Genomic DNA, 14,324 nt, shown 5'->3' on the forward strand with positions numbered 1-14,324 from the left:
AAACCTGTTGGACTTTAACCTGGTGTTGTGAGACTTCTGTGTTTACCCCAGTCCAATGCCGGCATCTCCACATCATAGCTTCTTCAAGTCCCCAGATGTTGTGATTCTCCACTCCATTATCATTACACCACAGTGCAAAAGGAGGCAATTCAGCCCATTGAAGATGCAACAACAACAATCCCACCCAGGCCCTATCTTCGCAACCTCATGTATTTACCCTGTTAATCTCCCTGATACTGAGGGGTAACCTATCATGGCCAATCCACCTAACCTGCGCATCTTTGGACTATGATATGCAAAATATATAACTCGTTGCTCGGAAAATTATAGCTTCATTTTAAGCCTCCTTGCTCGCTCCGCTAAAGAAAGATCTTACATTTCTAATACAGCTTTCACAATGTCCCAAAATAGTGCAATGAAGTTACTGTGAAAATCCCCTCGTCACCTCACTCCGGCACCTGTTCGGGTACACGGAGGGAGAATTTAGCATGGCCTAATCTGCACATCTTTCGGACTGTGGGAGGAAACCGGAGCACCCAGAGGAAACCCACACAGACACAGGGAGAACGTGCAGACTCCGCACAGACAGTGACCCAAGCCGGGAATCGAACCCAGGTCCCTGGCGCTGTGAGGTAGCAGTGCTCACCGCCGTGCCACCGTACCGCCCTGATACTTGGGAAGGACATGAAGATTGCAGTCATTTGCTCACACAATTTAGCTGTTGTGCTACATTTTGGAAGGACTTCATTGGCTGTGAAAGACTTTGAAGTTCTGACTTGACATCTGGAGCTTGTGAAAAACACTATTCTTCGGGAAGAGAGAGAGAGACACGTCCGCACATTGCCAGTGATGCTCAGTGACAATACTCAGCGATAAACGTGTCCCTGAATGAGCCCGCAGTGCACGCCAATTAAAAATGAAAGATTTGGTTTCGTTGTTCTAAAAATGATCAGCAAGAAGCAGGGGCTAATTTCAATTCCGTTTTTTATTACATGAACATTGCACGTGCCACATAGTCCACTTCCTATTTCGCTCTTCATCAACACATCACCAACAAACAGGTACAAAAATATTTTCTCCGCGTTGAAAATATCTAACAGCAATTGTCAATTGAAGATAAGAAAGGACAATACATGAATTCATCTCGTTACTACATCTAGCAGTTAGCTAACATTAAAATATATCAGAATAAGGTATAAATTGACATATTGCACAGGCATAGCTGAGCAGCACTCGTGGAATACAAGTATCCAGCACTTTATAATTCTTTAAAAACCTGAAAGTGGATTAAGAATCAACAAAAGCTTACGGGGGAGGGGCGGGGGGGCTCTCTCAACGTAACCCAGCTGTGGGGAAACCAGTGTTGGTTTGACACCATGTCTGCAGCTCTTCTCCAATGCTGGTCTCCTGCGCATTCCCCAATTTCCATCGTTGGCTGCCATGCCTTCCGCTGCCTAGGCCCAAAGCCTTGGAATTGCGTCTCACAACCTCTCTGCCCCTCTCTCCTTTCAGATGCTTCTTAACACCTGCCTCATTGAACCTAGGCCAAGCCCACCTGTCCTGGCACCTCTGTTGGCTCCGTGTCAAAATTCTCTTCGACAATGCGCCCGCAAAGCACCTTTTCTAAGTTGTAGGCACTGTATAAATGCCTGAATTGACTCCCCATTGTAGTCAAGAGGGAGTGATGTTGGACTGTAAGTGGAACACCAGTGATCCGCACCACCCCGGAGGTTTCCCACACGGAGAGTCGTGTTAAAACCAGCTCCCGGACTGGGAATTTTCATCCTCACAGGAAGGCCTTGCTCCTGTGAAATCTCCCATCCTGAAACTGAATGTCCATTCAGAATTTGTGACTCAAAGATTTGGACACTCCAGTGAGGGGCAGTTGTAATGATGTTCTGACCTCTGGGGAGCCAGCCTCTAAGAGTATATGCTTAAAAATGTTCTCCCCTCAAGGCACTTGCTGATGGTGGGTGTGACAGCTTCAACAGCCTCTCTCTCCTTCATGCCTTTGTGAGCCCTGACTGCAAGCGCGGACTATTCAGCTGCAGAGGCCATCATTGCTGTATCCAGGTCTGCCCCCTCCTCCCCTGCCATACAGGACGGGTGGGAGCCACTGAGGCTAACTGTGGCCCCTCCCCAACAACTGCTGCACCAGCTGAGATTGGCCAGCTCCACGTACAGAGCAAAAGTGCAAATTAAAACCTTCCTGGCCTGCCTGTTTCAGGATCACAGCAGGCAGTGAGGTAACACGCCAAAATGGAGTTGGGGCATGCGTCAGATCAGTGACCATCTTGCAGAATGGTGTGCAGCAGGCTTGAGGGGCCAAATGACCTACTCCTCCTGTTAATGCTTACTTTTGTTTCTTTTAAACAAGAGCAGTCACACAAACTCACCAAATACTTCCTAATAATTGAGCTTAAAATACAAAAGTATTAACAATCGAAGAATATATATATATATATATGTGTGCGTGTGTGTGTGTGGGGATGGGCAGTTCATATGACCATCAAGATATAGGAGCAGAATTAAGCCATTCGGCCCATCGAGTCTGCTCTGCCATTCAATCATGGCTGATATGTTTCTCAAACCCCATTCTCCTGACTTTTCCCCGTAACCCCTGATCCCCTTATTGATCAAGAACCTATCTATCTCTGTCTTAAAGACACTCAATGACCTGGATAAAAGACATACAGAAATACTGAGATTTTTCAGCTCTTTTCTCTCCTTACCGATGCTGCCAGACCTGCTGAGATTTTCCAGCATTTTCTCTTTTGGACTCGATGACCTGGCGTCCACAGCTCTCTGTGGCAAAGAGTTCCACAGATTCACCATTCTCTGGCTGAAGAAATTCCTCCTCATCTCTGTTTTAAAGGAACGTTCCCTTCACTCTGAGGTTGTGCCCTCGAGTTCTAGTCTCTCCCACGAATGGAAACATCCTCTCCACGTCCACTCTATCTCGGCCCCTCAGTATTCTATAAGTTTCAATTAGATCCCCCCCTCATTCTTCTAAACTCCATCGAATACAGACCCAGACCCCTCAACCAGTTAGCTCACTTGGCTAGACGAGAGGGTACTTCAGAATGATGCCAGTGGTGTGGTCCAATGCCCAATCTGGCTGATGTTTTTCCTGGAGGGCAGCCTCCTTGCCTGTCCCATGTTTAATACAAGGCCTTGCCCCTCAAGCTATATCTTCTCTCTCTCTCTCTCCAATAGAAAGAAATGCCGATGGTCCCTTGTGAACTGTGGCGAATGACCTTAACCTGTTGTGTCAAAGGAGATGTTGCTGGCGTGGGATGGAATGAATGGAGCTGGGAGGTGGTTCAGGGTGAGGCAATGGCACCAGCAGAGACTGGCTGGGCTGAATGGTCTGTACGGACCATCAGGACATCAGTGGTAGAGTTCAGAAGAGTGACAGTTGATGTCAGCGTGAAGAGAAAGGACTGGCTGGGCGTTGAGCGGGTCACGGAGTCCGGAACACAGGACGACAATCTCGTGATGAGGGTCGGCAATTTAAGGGTTGTCAGTCCTTGAAATTCCCATGCCTCCCCAGAGAGCTGTGGGTGCTCAGTCACTCCTCATCAATGACCATTGTTAGGTTGATTGGCCGTGCTAAATTCACCCTCGGGGATTTATTGTCAGGGGATTAACAGGGTGTGGTTACGGGAATAGAGCCTGGGCAGGATTGTGGTCGGTGCAGACTCGAGGGGCCGAATGGCCTCCTTCTGCACTGCAGGGATTCTATGATTAGGAGTTACCTCTGGCCAGGAACACTGAGGGACAAGCCTTGATCTTAGTCAAAAGCACAGCAGGGGGCGAGGGGCCCAACGACCTCCTCTTGTTCCTGTTTTTTTCTGCAAGGAAGATGATGTGGTGAAGCAGTCCAGCCCTCACACTGACCATGGCGGTACAATAATGACTCAAAGGGCTGGCACGCCCAAGGCCAGATATTCTCTGGCTGTGGGACGAACATCCTTCACCTGCTCAGTTCCCATTGCTGCAGTGATCGCAGCAGCATAGCCAGATAAAATAATCAGGATCCTGGGTGGCTGGCCTTTTGATTTTGTCTCAATGCTCCCCCCTCCCTTTAATGGGAAACCACTAGGATCGATTCAGAAGCAGGTGGGGCTGTGAGGACACAGTCTCAAGTTCTGGTCAGTGATTAGCAATGTCTATCCTTCCTTCCGCCATCCCACCCTCCCACAGGACAAGGCAAGTACAGAAAGTGCTGGCTCAATCCATCAGTGACACCCAGTGGAGGAATATCATCACAGCAGTGGTGTTTAAAACACTGCAGGGTATTTACATTCTGTCCACTGGGACGACTCTGACAACACTGCGGGAGGGACGTACACGGCCAAAATCCCCTCCTCGCCAGGGAAAATCCCCTCCCAGCCAGACTGCCATGACCATCCCCACTTACGTAGCCAATGTCTTTGCAACAGAGACAGTTGGATTCGATTCCACACGTACTGTAGACAACACACTCCACATCATGACAAGTCACATCCTTCTGTCTGTCCTCTGAATTTAAGATGTGGAGATGCCGGCGTTGGACTGGGGTAAACACAGTAAGAAGTCTCACAACACCAGGTTAAAGTTCAACAGGTTTATTTGGTAGCAAAAGCCACTCAAAGCTTTTGCTACCAAATAAACCTGTTGGACTTTAACCTGGTGTTGTGAGACTTCTTACTCTGAATTTAACCCAGCATTCGGAATGAATGACCTCTTTTTATGCTGCAGAGTCTCTGTAAATTCTCCTTGTACTCTGTTGGGAGTATCAGCCATCAACTTTACTGGCTTTCTCCAAAGTGTGCACTGAGTGCTGAGGTGTTTGCGTTCCTTTTTTAGTCCACCTTAACTACAGCAGCATCCTGTCATCAGATAGGAGAACACGGAAAACAAATTAAAAATAAATTAAAACAACATTTTGTGGTTCTCTGCACATTTTCAGTTGACTGAAAGATGGGGGAGCCCTTTATGAACATGTTGGGAGAAGTTTAGATCCCTTGTTAAAAAAAAACCTCATTTCAAGAGGGTCAGCACCTGGAGGATGCTGTTTCGGAGAGTCGGTGCAGACTGGATGGGCCGAATGGCCTCGTTTTGAACTGTGGGGACACACACACACACTCACAGAGTACTGAATACAAGAACAAATCACACATGTAAACTCCTCAGTCACCTTACCGCAGTGCTTCCCATTGCATTGTTCATGTGGAGATTCCACTTCAATAACGACACCAAACAAGCAGCATGTCGGCTACTATTTTTGGCCAAACGTTTATCAAGATGCAGTTGAACTTGGAGCAACATGCTACAGATGTTCCACTCCTCCAGCAGCACAGGCTCCAAGCAGCGTGCAAACCACACATGGGCACATTCTACAACACATTGTGTCTCTATCAGGCCGAGAGTAGTTTTAAACCACAGTTGTGCAAGGATTCCAGTGATTTTACACAAGGGCCTCTACATCCAAGAGAGAAAACTTACCAACTGACAACATTTAAAATAGTTTCACATCCATTTGACTCTTCAACTTGCTGTGTAATAACCGTCTGAGACATCACTCCGTATTTCCTCAAAGAAATCTCATGTAGGGGAACAGACCTTACAGTTATAGAATCCCTACAATGCAGGAGCCCATTCAGCCCATCGAGTCTGCACCGACCACAATCCCACCCAGGCCCTATCCTCGTAACTCCACGTATTTACCCTGCTAATCCCCCCTGACACTAAGGAGCAAGTGAGCATGGCCAAACTACCACACCAGCATGTCTTTTGGACTGTGGGAGGAAACCGGAGCAAACCCACACAGACATGGGGAGAACGTGCAGACTCCGCACAGACAGTAACCCGAGGCCAGAATCGAACTTGGGTCCCTGGCGCGGTGAGGCAGCGGTGCTAACCACTGTGTCACCTTGTGTGAAGGTTAGTCTGCAACACCAGTTTCTCCAAAGTTCACAAGTCCTGCTATTAATAAAATGACAACAAATCACAGCTGGGTTTGTTGGGAGTTCAGGTCCTGCTTAACTCTTTCAAGAGATGCCGGAGGGGCGGGGCACTTGAACTTGCACCCAACTGTCCCAGCGCACGCAAGTGACACCCAACCTGTGCAGGTTTGTGAAGGGGCTGCCTCTGAAGAGGTGCCTTCTCCTTGCTTATTGACTGAAACATGTGCTTCTTCACACTTGCCTTGTTTTGGACTGATTGGTTCCAAAGTCCCGCTGTGTTGCGTTGGACCTTCAGGAGGAGCCCAGCACACCCCAGAGGTTCCCAGTCAGCAACAATGCATCACCCACAGTGCACAGGGACGCACATCCTCAGGAACGCACAGGGGTCAGTCAAATGGCGCATGGACACCCCATGCTCAGCTATCTATGGCCACCCATTTCTTTGCTTGCAAGCTTGTGTATGTACATATGTTGCTACACATAAGCTGTTCCAGGCCCAGAATGAGGGTGACATGATTCTCCCCATTGCAACCTGGGGAAAAGCAACTTCTCCCAGACTCCATTTGTTTCCCAATTAAATTTCTTTTTTTAAAAAAGTTTATTCATAAGTGTCACAAGTTGGCTTACTTTAACACTGCAATGAAGTTACTGTGAAAATCTCCTCGTCGCCACACTCCGGCGTCTGTTCGGGTACACTGAGGGAGAATTTAGCATGGCCAATACACCCTAACCAACACGTCTTTCTGACTGTGGGAGGAAACCGGAGCACCCAGAGGAAACCCGCACAGACACGGGGAGAATGTGCAAACTCCACACAGACAGTGACCCAAGCCGGGAATTGAGCCCAGGTCCCTGGCACTGTGAGGCAGCAGCGCTAACCACTGTGCCACCAATTGCCAAAGATATCTGGGGAAAACCCTTGATACAGGTGGGTGAAGCAACACTCAACGCATGTGAGCGCACGTACCAGGAGATAGGTATCAGTGGATGCCTTTTGTTGTCCTGGTTATGACGAGGCCCTGGGAGTCAGTTTGCCCTGTCCTGCCAACGTCAATGCAGTTCAGTCAGAACACACAGAGCCAGGAGAAACCTGCAATGTGCATCTTCTTTTCAGCTAAGTATCACAACTTGAGAGAGAAAAAAAAATCACCTGTAAAAGACCTTGCCTGGCGCTAAAAATTGAAAACCTCCTCAGTGCCGCGAGGGAAAAGAAATTCTCCGCGTTCCCCTGCAAGCTCACACCACCTCCTGTCAATGTGAAAGTGCTGTTTGCTCACGGACTGTGTTATAATACTGTCTGTACAAAAGGAATCACCATGCTCCTGATCTTATTCATTGCCAGCTCAGGTTTTCTTCCATTTTTTTCAAAAAATACAAAATATATACATTTTGTACCTAAGTGCAGCGTGTAAAGTATAAATTCCAAATTCAGGAATTGTTTTCCAAGTCAACTATCGAGCTTCAGTCACTCACTGGCATTTGGGAAAAGTATTTTGTTTCCAAGCTTGCAACAAAACCCTGATTTTCTTTTGTGTGAGAGACATGAGCTGTTAGCTGTAGGTCTGAATGATATGGACCATCCAATCTGCCCCCAAAATCCTAGAATAGGCCTTCTTGTACTGAAATTGGCCCAGTCGTAGCAGGGTCCATGCAAGGAGTATCATGCGTCCCCGATCTGTGCCTCTGGTCCCTGGACAATTCCCCCCCCCCCCCTCCCCCACTGCCCCGGTCAGCAACCAAATCCACACAAGTTGCCAGTTATGGAATCACCAGCTACCATTTCCTACCAGTTTGCAGCAGTTCTGCTCTCTCTCTCCGTCAGAGCAGAGAGTTGAATCTCAACCAGATCTGCTCTGGCCATGGAGAGGGGATGGGGGAGGAAGTCAGCAGCTTGGGTTTATTAATGCCTGTATGTTTGTGTGTGCGTGTGCGTGTGAGGTTGGCACTGGCCATCAGAAAATGCAAACTCACTTTTGGCTTCCAGGATTGAGCCACTCTGCGCGCCATTCCGGCTGTGAGTACCCAGCAGGGCAGGGGAGAGGGGGGGGGGGGGGTTCAGCCAGTTGGGACCAACGCCTTCAGATTGTGGTGGTGCGGCTGGATTGAGTGTTCAGTTTTGTTTTTTTAAAGAGATAAGAAAGGGTCGTTCAATCCCAGCCACATTTTCAAACCACGGTGGAGGAGGACGAGGCGGTGGATGAGGAGCCGGAGTTCCAGAAAAACCACTTGCGTTTGAGTTGGTGTTTCTGGCACAGGTAGTCCTCTTTATCGCGTTCCTTCCTGGCCCGCTGGTAATGGTCATCTTCCTTCAGAAACCAGACAGGAGGCCAGCGATGCTTCTCAAAATAGTCCTGGTTTCCTGAAAAAGTGCACAGCAATAACGAGTGTTAAGTTCATAAGTTCATAAGATATAGAAGCAGAATTAGGCCATTCAGCCCATCAAGTCCACTCCACCATTCGATCATGGTTGATTAGCTCCTCATCCCCATTTTCCTGCCTTCTCCCCATAACCCTTCAACCCATTACCAATTAAAAATCTGTCCAACTCCTCCTTAAATTTACTCCCTGTCCCAGCATCCACTTTGGGGTAGTGAATTCCACAGATTCACAACCCTTTGGGAGAAGTAGTTTCTCCTCAACTCTGTTTTAAATTTGCTCCCCCTTATCCTCAGACTATGACCTCTTGCTCTCGAATGCCCCACCAGCAGAAGCATCCGCTCCACATCTACTTTATCCAGTTTTAAGTGTTCCCACTCATTTTACACCGCATGACAAGGGTCTTTCCCAATGGGGAGAACGGACATGTCTGCCTATCTTGCTCCTTGAGACACCATTTTGCAACACCCTCCCGCTTAAGAAAATAATTTGGGTTCTTTTTTCGTAGCACATTTCATGACCTCAGGACAGCCAATTGCCACCAAGAAAATGCAACCAAAGTGCAGCCATCCTTGGAGGAAACATGGCAGCATATCAGCGCACAGCAAGATCCCACAGAAACAAGAGAAAGATATCCTGTTTTCAAGATATTGATTGGGGGCTAAATCACAGAATCCCTACAGTGCAGAAGGAGGCCATTGGGCCCTTCGCGCATGCACTGACCACAATCCCACCCAGGGCCTATCTTCGTAACCCCACATCTTTACCCCACTAATCCCTCTGACACTAAGGGACAATTTAGCATGGCTAATCCACCAAACCTTCACATCATTGGAGTGTGGGAGGAAACCGGAGCACCCGGAGAAACCCACACAGACATGGGAAGAACATGCAAACTCCACACAGATAATCACTCGGGTCCCTGGCGCTGTGAGGCAGCACTGCTAACCACCGTGTCGCCCAGTGTTATTCCTCGCTTTTTGTTCATTTCTTTCTCAGGCACCTTGTGTCTTTCTCTCTGTCAATGAGTTTTCTTGTGCGTGTCTCTCTCTCTCGCTTTAGCCTGCATTGCAGCGTTCTCCAGCCAGACATAAACAGAGCAATTTAAAATTAATAACTAACCAAAGTGCAAATCAGGGACATGCATTGCCACATTCACACTGGGTGAATTCAGGACACAAGAGGACACTGTGCACGGTGGTACAGTGGTTGGCACTGCTGCCTCACAGCGCCAGGGACCCAGGTTCAATTCCCGGCTTGGGTCACTGTCTGTGTGGAGACTGTACGCTCTCCCCGTGTCTGCGTGGGTTTCCTACGAGTGCTCTGGTTTCCTCCCACAGTCTGAAAGACGTGCTGGTTAGGTGCATTGGCCATGCTAAATTCTCCCTCAGTGTACCCGAACAGGTGCCAGAGTGTGGCGACGAGGGGATTTTCACAGTAACTTCATGGCAGTGTTAATGTAAGCCTACTTGTGACACTAATAGATAAACATTAAGAAAACGAGAGTTTTGTTTGGAAGGCAGGTTGTACAGGCTGGCCATGAGAGTGACTACCCTGTTGACCTGTCCAGCTGCCTGGACACGGTATGGCTCGGTAGCACAGTGGTTAGCAGTGCTGCTTCACAGCTCCAGGGACCTGGGTTCGATTCCCGGCTTGGGTCACTGTGTGTGGAGTTTGCACATTCTCCTCGTGTCTGCGTGGGTTTCCTCCGGGTGCTCCGGTTTCCTCCCACAGTCCAAAGATGTGCGGGTTAGGTTGATTGGTCATGCTAAAAATTGCCCTTAGTGTTCTGAGATGCGTAGGTTAGAGGGATTAGTGGGTAAATATGTAGGGATATGGGGGTAGGGCCTGGGTGGGTTTGTGGTCGGTGCAGACTCAATGGGCCGAATGGCCTCTTTCTGTACTGTAGGGTTTCTATGTTTCTATCTGTGGACAAGCACCCCCCCCAGATCCCTCTGAGCTGCTGAGTGTCCAGCCATTCATTGAGTATTCCAGGTGGCAGGTTGTAGAATGACCTGATTGAGGTATTTAAGATATTGGAAGGATTTCACAAATAGATGCGGAGAAGCCGGTTTCTTTGCTGGTGAACGGGACCAAAATAAAGAGACAGAACCTTAAAATGAGAGCTAGACTATTTAGGAGGAAAATCAGGACGCATTTCCTTAAGTGTAAGCTCGAATGTAAACCTAGAATTCTCTGCCCCAAAAAGCTGTGGACGCTTCAGGACAATTGGAGCTCTCGGGAGTGAGTGAGATCAGTTGAGATTCTTTGTGAGGTGAGGGTGTGATGGGATAGGGAATGAAAGCAAGTAAACAGAGTACGCACACCATTGTGATGGGGTGGTGGAGTGGGCTGACTGTCAGATAAATGTTCTCACCTTCCTGTGTGGGAACACTGCAACACATTGGAATTCTTCTCCCGACAAGCCAGCTGTCAATATCAACAATGTCCAACAACTCCATGAGACCATACTATGGGTGGGAATTTCCCGCCTCGCTCATCCCAACACCGGAAAATCCCGCCCGAGGTCAACGGTCCTTCCCATGGTCCGACCCTCGCCCGCTCCGAGTCCCATGGCAGGCGGGATCGTAAAATTCACTCCCATGTCTTTAAAGTTATCGGGCCCCTTTTCATAGAAATCATAGAAATCCTACAGTGCAGAAGGAGGCCATTCGGCCCATCGAGTCTGCACCGACCACAATCCCACCCAGGCCCTACCCCCACATATTTACCCACTAATCTACGCATCCCAGGATTCTAAGGGGCAATTTTTAACCTGGCCAATCAACCTAACCTGCACATCTTTGGATGTGGGAGGAAACCGGAGCACCCGGAGGAAACCCACGCAGACACGAGGAGAATGTGCAAACTCCACACAGACAGTGACCCGAGCTGGGAATCGAACCCGGGACCCTGGAGCTGTGAAGCAGCAGTGCTAACCACTGTGCTACCGTGCCGCCCCTTTACTCACCATTAAATCCCAAAAGATTTTCACCTCCTGCCTTCAAGAGGTAGGCTGCAGGAATTTGAAAAGGAGCCTTTCCAGGAAGTCTAAAACCAGGCTTTTGAATGTATAAATCCAACAGGGAATTCAGGAGAAACTTGACCCGGACACTGGTTAGAAGGGGGAACTTGCCACCTGGAATACTCAATGAATGGCAGGACACTCGGAAGCTCAGAGGAACAGAGGGATCTGGGGGTGCTTGTCCACAGATCTCTGAAGGCAGCTGGACAGGTTAATAGGGTAGTCACAAAGGCATACTTGCCATTATCAGTCATGGCATAGAGTATAGGAGGTAATGTTGGAGCTATACAGAGCATTGGTTAGGCCACAGCTGGAGTACCATGGGAGATCTGATCACCTCACTATAGGAAGTGATTGCACCAGAGTGGGTGCAGAGGAGGTTCACCAGGATGTTGCCTGGGATGGAACATTTGAGCTATAAGGAGAGACTGGATAGGCTTGGATAGCTTTCCTGAGAGCAGAAAAGATTGAGGGGGGACATGATTGAGGTGTATAAGATTATGAGGGGTATGGACAGGGTGAGTAAGGAGCAGCTGTTCCCCTTGGTTGAAGGGTCAATATCGAAGGGGCATCATTTGAAGGTGAGGAGCAGAAGATTCAGAGGGGATCTGAGGAAAACTCTTTTCACCCAGAGGGTGGTGGGAATCTGGAATCTTAGAATCCCTACAGTGCAGAAGGAGGCCATTCAGCCTATGGAGCCTGCGCTAACCACAATCTCACCCAGTCCCTATCCCCATGCATTTACCCCAGCTAGTCCCCCTGACACTAAGGGGCAATTGAGCATGGCCAATCCACCTAACCTGCACATCTTTGGAGTGTGGGAGGAAACTGGAGCACCCGGAGGAAACCCATGCAGACACGGGGAGAATGTGCAAACTCCACACAGACAGTGACCCAAGCTGGGTTTTGAACCTGGGTGCCTGGCGCTGTGAGGCAACAGTGCTGACGACTGTGCTGCCACGCTGCCTGGGAGGGTGGTAGAGGCGAGGAACTTCAGAACCTTTAAAAAGTAAGTGGATGAGCGCTTGGGCCAAGTGCTGGAAAGTGGCATGAATGCAGATTTAGTTTTGTCAGTGCAGACTTGATGGGCCGAAGGGCCTCCTCTGTACTGCAGGAGCCGATGACTCTATGACACAGCGAGTGGTTGAGCTGAAGAGTATTGGTGCATTTAAACGGATGTCACATCAACACATGCGGCAAAAAGGCATGGATGAATGTGCCGAGTGGGTGGGATGAATGGTGTGGGAGGAGTCTCTTGTGGGGCAGCAACATTAGCAGAGACCTGTTGGGCCGAGCAGCTGAATGATCTTCACAGCAGAAAAACCAATGTCACTCTGCATACTGGTGGGAAAACTCCAGCATCGCTGACACTCCCCACCCTCAAGGTGAAACACCTCAACACCTCTGAGGTTTGCATCTAACAGCTGAATGATGGTCAACGGGACAGGCGTCTGGAACAAAAGGTAGCTCCGATAAACCCCAACAGGAAGTGGAGTTTGCACGTTCTCCCCGTGCCAGTGTGGGTTTCCTCACACAGTCCAAAGACGTGCGGGTTAGGTGGATTAGCGATGGTAAATTGTCCCTTCAGTGTCAGGAAGATTAGCAGAGTAAATACATGGGGTTATGGACGTGGACCTGGGATTGTTGTCGGTGCAGACTCGATGGGCCGAATAGCGTCGTTCTGCCCTGTTGGGATTCTATTGTATGATTTCTCTTGCGGATCGATTTGAACTTGTGATGTGAAACAGTCTGTCGGCACAGTTCTGGCTGCAACTCAACAAATAATGGGGTTAATGGGTGTTTATCCGGTTGGCGATCAGTGACTAGTGGTGTGCCTCAGGGATCAGAGTTGGGACCGCAATTGTTTACGATTTACATAGACGATTTGGAGTTGGGGACCAAGTGTAGTGTGTCAAAATTCACAGATGACTCTAAGATGAGCAAAGTGTGCAGGACGCTGAAAGTCTGCAAAGGGATATAGATAGACTAAGTGAGTGGGCGAGGATCTGGCAGATGGAGTACAATGTTGGTAAATGCGAGGTCATCCATTTTGATAGGAATAACAGCAAAATGGACTCATATTTAAATTGTAAAAAATTGCAGCATGCTGCTGTGCAGAGGGACCTGGGTGTCCTTGTGCAGGAATCACAAGGAGTTGGTTTGCAGGTGCAGCAGGTAATTAAGAAGGCAAATGGAATTTTGTCCTTCATTGCTAGAGGGATGGAGTTTAAAAACAGCGAGGTTATGTTGCAGCTGTATAAGGTGCTGGTGAGGCCACACCTGGAGTACTGTGTACAGTTTTGGTCTCCTTACTTGAGAATGGATATACTGGCACCGGAGGGGGTGCAGAGGAGATTCACTAGGTTGAGAGGGTTGGCTTATGAGGAAAGGCTGAGTAGACTGGGGCCATACTCATTGGAATTCAGAAAAATGAGGAGAGATCTTATAGAAACATATAAGATTATGAAGGGAATAAATAAGATAGAAGCAGGGAGGTTGTTTCCACTGGCAGGTGAAACTAGAACTAGGGGGCATAGTCTCAAAATAAGGGGAAGCAGATTTAGGACCAAGTGGAGGAGGAACTTCTTCACACAAAGGGTTGTGAATCTGTGGAATTCCCTGCCCAGTGAAGCAGTTGAGGCTACCTCATTGAATGTTTTTAAGGCAAGGATAGATAAGTTTTTGAACAGTAAAGGAATTAAGGGTTATGGTGAGCAGGTGGGTAAGTGGAGCTGAGTCCACGAAAAGATCGGCCATGATCTTATTGAATGGCGGATCAGGCTCGAGGGGCCAGATGGCCTACTCCTGCTCCGAGTTCTTATGTTCTTATGTACAGCGGGCCACACTCTTACCCTCTTGTCAGAGATTCTGGGTTCAAGCCCCTTACCAGCGTCACCAGCACAAAATCCAGAATGATACCACAATGCAGTTCTGAGGGAGTGCAGCATGCCCTTTCACATGAGCGTCAAACA

General features: G+C 48.6%; 1 protein-coding gene across 5 annotated transcripts in view; it reads right to left on the bottom strand.

The window, feature by feature from the left end:
* Positions 1-974: 974 nt before the first annotated feature.
* Positions 975-14,324, bottom strand: part of rhobtb2a (Rho related BTB domain containing 2a) — an 87,512-nt gene continuing 74,162 nt past the window's right edge. For all 5 annotated transcript variants that reach the window (XM_078239614.1, XM_078239618.1, XM_078239615.1 and 2 more), the window contains one exon: positions 975-8,310. In XM_078239614.1, the coding sequence (XP_078095740.1) occupies positions 8,117-8,310 (194 nt within the window). In that variant the 3' untranslated portion in view covers positions 975-8,116. The remainder of the gene's footprint in view (positions 8,311-14,324) is intronic.

This window comes from Mustelus asterias, chromosome 22 (assembly GCF_964213995.1).
Source record: "Mustelus asterias chromosome 22, sMusAst1.hap1.1, whole genome shotgun sequence".
NCBI classification, from domain to species: domain Eukaryota; kingdom Metazoa; phylum Chordata; class Chondrichthyes; order Carcharhiniformes; family Triakidae; genus Mustelus; species Mustelus asterias.